Source organism: Myotis brandtii, unplaced genomic scaffold, assembly GCF_000412655.1.
Source record: "Myotis brandtii unplaced genomic scaffold, ASM41265v1 scaffold389, whole genome shotgun sequence".
In the NCBI taxonomy this organism is placed as follows: domain Eukaryota; kingdom Metazoa; phylum Chordata; class Mammalia; order Chiroptera; family Vespertilionidae; genus Myotis; species Myotis brandtii.
In genome coordinates, this window is record NW_005364914.1 from 3,149,486 (window position 1) to 3,156,435 (window position 6,950).

General features: G+C 45.2%; 1 protein-coding gene across 1 annotated transcript in view; it reads right to left on the minus strand.

Moving 5' to 3' along the window:
* Window positions 1-6,950, minus strand: part of TBC1D30 (TBC1 domain family, member 30) — a 91,958-nt gene that overhangs the window by 2,210 nt on the left and 82,798 nt on the right. Inside the window, exons 11-14 of the mRNA XM_005872695.1 lie at window positions 6,003-6,142; window positions 3,224-3,430; window positions 3,005-3,064; window positions 7-272 (exon numbers count right to left, since the gene is read on the minus strand). Of these exons, the coding sequence (XP_005872757.1) occupies window positions 7-272; window positions 3,005-3,064; window positions 3,224-3,430; window positions 6,003-6,142 (673 nt within the window). The remainder of the gene's footprint in view (window positions 1-6; window positions 273-3,004; window positions 3,065-3,223; window positions 3,431-6,002; window positions 6,143-6,950) is intronic.

Genomic DNA, 6,950 nt, shown 5'->3' on the forward strand with positions numbered 1-6,950 from the left:
CCCCACGGTGTCCCCGCAGCCCGGCTGGCTCCTGGCCCTCGGCATGGTCTTTTTGTGGACTCGGATGTGAGTACGCCACGGAGAGTTGAGCTTCGACCTGAGGTCTTCGTAGGGGACGGGGGATGCTTTGCCCCCGGTGTGGCCGGGGATGTGAATGACAGCGTTCCTGGCGGCTCGGTTGGACATTTTCATCTTCTTTCCTAAGAGCAGGTGGTTTATAACTGGAGAGTTGTTCACCTGAGACGGGAGGAGGCTGGTCACTGGCCCTTTGTCTGAAAGAAACATCGGAAGGGGGCGTGAGACGTGCCCTCAAGGCACCGGGTCTGCAGAGACCATCCCCAGCCCTTCCAATGCACCTCCCAGGCGCTGGGAGTCATGTGACTGCAGGCGCAGAAACTGAATTCCAGAGGGGGGGGGGGGGGGGACTCTTTAAAGAGGAGAGAAGGGGTGGAGATGATTTGGGGGTGGGGGGAGCTTTTGTCTGAGACGCAACCTCAGAGGTCTGTCCAGAAAATGTTCCATCCTAAACCTTGTCACCTACATCGACCTGACATGGAACACACTCAACTCTAATAGTCTTCTCTTGGGTTCTCTTCCAGCTCTCAGGCTGCCACTGTAACTCTACCTGGTGACAGACACTTCGGTTCCTTGACTCCCCAATCCTCTCTTAACTTCTTGTCTATCTTTGGCCCACGGACACCCCTACTCTGAGAGCTGCACGGCTCATTACCTGGACCACTGCGTCCCCAGGAACCACACATCCCAGGCATCCCTCTCCCTTTGCCACATGCCTGCAAAACCCCGACCTCAGATCCACAATCCACACTCTCTCTTGTTAGGTCCTCAGTGCTGCTGATCAATGTTTTTCTTTCACTCTCCCACTCCTTTCAATAACATATCCAAGTCTTCCTTATTCTCTAAGCTCCCACCCAGGCCCCAACTTACTCCCAGAAAAACTTTTCCCCCAATTCTCCATGAAAACAGAAGCTATCAGGTCTGAAAGACCTCAACTTCTTGCCCTCTGTAACCTAGGAGGCTGGTACCCCAACCAACTTCCTTCCCTCCTTCCTTTAAGTCTCAGAATCTATGGTCTTTGGCTTCTAGCTCAAGTTCAGTCTCCACCGGTGCTGCTAACCCTGTCCTCCACCACCTCCTCTAAAACCTTCCACTCCATGTGTGAGCCCCACCCAGCAGCACTGGCACCAAAAGCTTGTTGAAAATGCATAACCTGCCAAAACCGGTTTGGCTCAGTGGATAGAGCGTCGGCCTGCGGACTGAAAGGTCCCAGGTTCGATTCCGGTCCAGGGCATGTACCTGGGTTGCGGGCACATCCCCCGTGGGAGATGTGCAGGAGGCAGCTGATCGATGTTTCTCTCCCATCGATGTTTCTAACTATCTATCTCTCTCCCTTCCTCTCTTTAAAAATCAATTAAATATATATTTAAAAAAAAATGCATAACCTGAGCCCCACCCAAACCTACTGAAACACCCTCTTCCTTTTAACAGATCCCCAGGTGGTCCCTATGCACAGGGGAGTTTGAGGAGCAATGCTCTAGAACAGTGGTTCTCAACCTTCCTAATGCCGCGACCCTTTAATACAGTTCCTCATGTTGTGGTGACCCCCAACCATAAAATTATTTTCGTTGCTACTTCATAACTGTAATGTTGCTACTGTTATGAATCGTAACGTAAATATCTGATATGCAGGATGTATTTTCATTGTTACAAATTGAACATAATTAAAGCATAGTGATTAATCACAAAAACAATATGTAATTATATATGTGTTTTCTGATGGTCTTAGGCGACCCCTGTGAAAGGGTCATTTGACCCCCAAAGGGGTCTCGACCCACAGGTTGAGAACCGCTGCTCTAGAACAATCTCTCCCTAAAATAAGCCAAATAAACCATGATCCAGAGTAAGGGTTGGCAAACTTTTACTGTAAAGGGCCAGATTATAAATATTTTAGTCATGGCAGTGTAAAAGCAGTCATAGACAGTATGCAAACAATGGTCATGCCTGTATTCCAGTAAAACTTTATTTACACAAACAGGCGGCAAGCAGGGTTTCGCCTGCAGACCATAGTTTGCTGACCCCTGACTAGAGAAGGAGGCGCTGGGCTGAGTCAGCACACAATGGTGACGGTTCACTATATCACCCAGTGATTTACTAGTATACAGTAGTTGCAAAAGGACTATACAAAGAATTAGAACAAATGGATTCCAGCCCTGTCCGGACCACTCACGATCACTATATAATCTCTGACGATTGCTAAATCCTCATGAATCACCACTTCCTCGTCTTCTAAAAGTATATGAGAATATCTGTTCTTTGCCTTCCTCATAGACTCTCCTTAAAGACACCATGAGGGCGCTTTGAAAACTGCAGAGCTGCAGCTGTTCATTTCTTCTGTGATTGATTTATGATTCAGGATAAAGTACGAATCTTCAAGAAATCGCCTACCCTTCCTGAGAAGTAGAAGGTAAATTCAGTTTTTGGGCAAGATCAGTCACATGCTCACAAGCCTCTTAAAAACATGTCAAATCATGGACAGGAATCATTTTCATTCAAATTTCACCGAGAACAAAGCAAACCAATTCCAAAATCAGCATATGTTAAAAAACAAAGCAGATTATTGCTCCCTGGGATTTGGGGAATTAAATAGAAAAAGAACAGAAGCCTGACAATCCTTGGGAAAGAGCATTTCCAACTGCATTACACCTGTGTTCTCTGCAGAGTCAGGACACAGTCACCCACGGGCAAGGCGTAGGGACAGCCTTTTCCTTTTTCTCAGATTACATGCCCTTTATGTCACCTCCTAAGTGACCAATGGATAGCTTGATTTATTCGTGCACAGATTGCTAAATTCTGTGTCCCAATGCCTGGAATTTCAGAGGCAATAGCTCCAAAATGTCTCAAGTCCAAGGATTGCTCGGCTTTGCAACATTGTGATCGTTTGTAAACCCCTCTCCAGAAGCACACACAGTGAAGATGTGTTCAGTACCATCAACTGCCCGGTCCTTGGGACCTAAGGAGAACCCATGGTCTTTGTCTTCTGTAGAGCCTGATAAAATAAAATTTTTAAAAATGAGATGCTAAACGTGCTATCACTCGTGCCAGCTGAGTTTCTGGATGCTGCGTTACATACAGTGAGAGTGCAGGAATATGTGCTCTTCCTCTCACAGGCTGACAGAGTTGAAATTGATTCGAAGAATCCCATTACCTGCTCTGATATACACCTGGTGAACCTGCTGCTGCTGCTTCCTTTTAATCCGAGAATACTGCCGCTTTAGCGCGTTGATGTCCGTGGTCATGCGCTCCATCATCATGCTGTTGAAAGCGGCGTGGTATTCACTTCGACAGGAATTGATGGCTCCTGGACTCAGCTCTGCAATGTTATTAGATCTCAGACTCTGCTCTTCGTGGGGCTCTGTAGTCGCACGGCAGAGACAAGGAGAGGTGTCAGTGGAGGAGAACAGGATGAATGGGCAATTGATTCCACTGTAACCCAGAGTGGTATCACAACCTCCAGAAAATTCTAAACCACAAAAAAATGTACACTAGGATTTGTCTAGAGCTTGTTTTAATCAGTCCTGAAAATACTTCTGCATTTTCTTATTAGCCTAATTGTGGGTCTGAAATGAGCTGTGTGGAGTCATAGTTTTATTTTATTACCACTTTGTTTATTATACAGACATAAGATCAAGTTTTCGAGATAAAAATCACTGTTATTTTCGAAAATACCCTTAGAAAAATGTAATTCCAGATGTCAAGTCATTGTACAGAAGTCCACATAAATGAGTGAGAATTTATAAGGGATTGATAGTTTTTAGTGTTTAATCAGCCATTAAAAGTGAGATTTTAGTCCTGGCTGGTGTGGCTCAGTTGGTTGGAGCATCATCCCATATACTGAAAGGTTGTGGGTTCGACTCCTGAACAGGACACATACCCAGACTGTGAGTTTGATCCCTGTTTGGGGCACTTGTGAGAAGCCACTAATCGATGCTTCTCTCTCACATCGATGTTTCTCTCTCTAAACAGGACACATACCCAGACTGTGAGTTTCATCCCTGTTTGGGGCACTTGTGAGAGGCCACTAATCGATGCTTCTCTCTCACATCAATGTTTCTCTCTCTCCCTTTTCCCCTCTCTCTCAAATCAATAAGACATATCCGTGGGTAAGGTTTTTTTTTAAGTGAGTTTTTAAATTAAAAATAGATTCTATGAAATTATCAAGACTTCGAATCACTCTACCACTAGAAATGCATGTTTTTATTTGTTTAACAACCATTTCCTGAGCATACACTATGTGTGTTATAGTTCCCGGGACACCTACACCCAGCAGGGTTGTCCCTTAAATAAAACTGAGATTACATCCGAGAGAGAAACAAGCGCTGTGCGAAAGCACGCTTCCAGACTGCACGGCCGAGGCGGGCAGACCCGGGCTCCTCAGCACCATATGCAAAGCTGGCCGGGGGACCAGCTGAAAGAGAACCCTCAGTAGGGATCTCGACTATCCCAACAGCCACTGAAAGTGTTAGAGGGCTACACGTCTGGCAAGTTTACTTCCTTTTTTCCCTGAAGACACTTGTGGGAGGAAAAGGAAATTAAAAGGGGACTTGCACACCTGAACTTAAGTAAGACCAACAAACAGGAACAATAAAACAGGAGAACATGATCAGGTCATCCTGGGCACAGACCTGCACAGAAGGGAGGGAACACAGACCCAGACTTCAGAAACGCAGATTCAAAAATGTTAGAATTAAAATCCACATTGATCCCATGGCTAGAAGCCAAAAGCTGATATCCAGGCAACAAGAGGGAGGGTGGAAGGCATTACGAAATCAATGGGGATCTTGTTGGGTTCACATTATTAAAAGCCTTTTAAAAAGATGAGAGGAAAATGCATACCAAAGACATTACACACACAAAAAGTATGAACCCAAACCATGAAACAGGTCAAAACTCAAAACAAGCCAAGGCTTAGGGAAAATACTCAAAACCAGTACTATGAAAAAGACGAAGAAGATGAAGATGGCGAAGAAAAGACAGCAATGATGAGATGATGATGAAGAGAAGGAAAATACAAAAAATAAATACTATTAAAAGTTCTGAAAATCATATCTTATGAGAAATGCTTAAAGAAATTCTGAACTTGAGCCATGGAGAAAACTGTTGGGGACATGATGGCTGTCCTCAAAAAACCGAAGAGCCGTCCAGTCAGAGAGGGAGTGGACTCATTCTGTTTTGTTCCAAAGAAATGAACTATTAATAGAACTGGTAGGCAGAGATTATCTCTCTGCAACTAGAAACCATGGGCTAAGTGGAGGAACCCAAAAGAATGCCTTATGAGATAGTGAGTTTCTTATCTCTCAAATTCAAGGAGAGGCCACCACAATGTTTTAGATTCAGAGGGTACTTCTCTATAAAAGAGAAGCCAGTCTAGAATGAATTCAATTAAACTCAAACACAAGGTAGCAAGCATCTATTACATTCCAGGCTCTATGCTAAGGAACTGAGCATACAAAGTTGAATCGGACGAGTACGGCGCAAAGTCACCATAAAAAAAAGAAGAAATATATATTATGCATGCAACCCATAACACAGAGAAATCCTACTAAACGAGAAAGTAACACAGAAGATACTTTTTCAAATATATATATATATATAAAATTTTTTAATTTCAGGGCGGTCCCTTCAGGGAGGGGGAGAGAGAGAGAACATTGATAGGCTTCTTCCTGCACACCCCACACTGGGGATTGAACCAGCAAAACTGGGCATATGCCCTGACCGGGAATTGAACCTAGACCTCCTGGTTCATAGGTCAACACTCAACCACTGAGCCACGACAGCTGGTCCAGAGAAGATACTTTTAACAAAGACCTTCAATAAGGGTAACCAGTTCAGAAAATAAATAGGCATTTATAGGTTACAATAACAGTACCCCTGCTATAGTGAACCAACACATTGTGATAATCTAAATAGAGAGCCACCTTTTTTACCTTTAATTTGTTTTTGGTACTTCTGTAGTTCAGGTGCCAGGAGCCCACTGAAAGGCCCAAGACACCCCACGGCATTAGCAATAGCATCTTCATCATCTGGGTCATTCTCTTCATCACTGTCTCTGATCTTACCGTGTCGTCTTGGAAAACATAACAGAAAAAAAATATTCAAAGAAAATAGTGTCATTTTTAATAAAAATAATTCAGTCACATGGTTTAAATGACATATATAATGTGTATATATATAAAAAGTCTCTCATTCCGATCCAACTTCTGCCCAGCTGTTCCACCTAATTCCTACAGGTGATGCAGTGACTAGCTTCTTATTTATTTAAGTAAGACCAACAAACAGGAACAATAAAACAGGAGAACGTGATCCTTTAGTTTCTTTATGCATGGATAAGCAGATATGACTATACTAGAGGCCCGGTGCACAAAATTCATGCACAGGGTGGGGGAGGGGAGAGGTGTCCCTTAGCCCGGCCTGCACCCTCTTGCAATCCAGGACCTTTCGGGGATGTCTGACTGCCGGTTTAGGCCCAATCCCACAGGGATCCCTACGGGTCATGCCTAAACTGGCAGTCGGACATCCCACTGGCAATCCGGGACCGCTGGCTCCTAACTGCTTGCCTGCTTGCCTGATTGCCCCTAACCACTCTCCCTGCCTGCCTGATCACCCCTAACTGCTCACCTGCCTGCCTAATCACCCCTAACCATTCACCTGCCTGCCTGATTGCCCCTAACCGCCTCTGCCTGCCTGCCTCATCGCCCCTAACCACTCCCTGGGGTGTGGGGCCAGCCAGGGCAGGGGGCCTTGTCCTTCTGGTCTCTGGTCATTCTGGTCGTTCCACCATTTCTGTTGCTGGGCTTTTATTATATGGACTAGAGGCCCGGTGCACAAAAATTTGTGCACTCGGGGGGGGGGGGGGGGGGGGGGCCCCAGCCCGC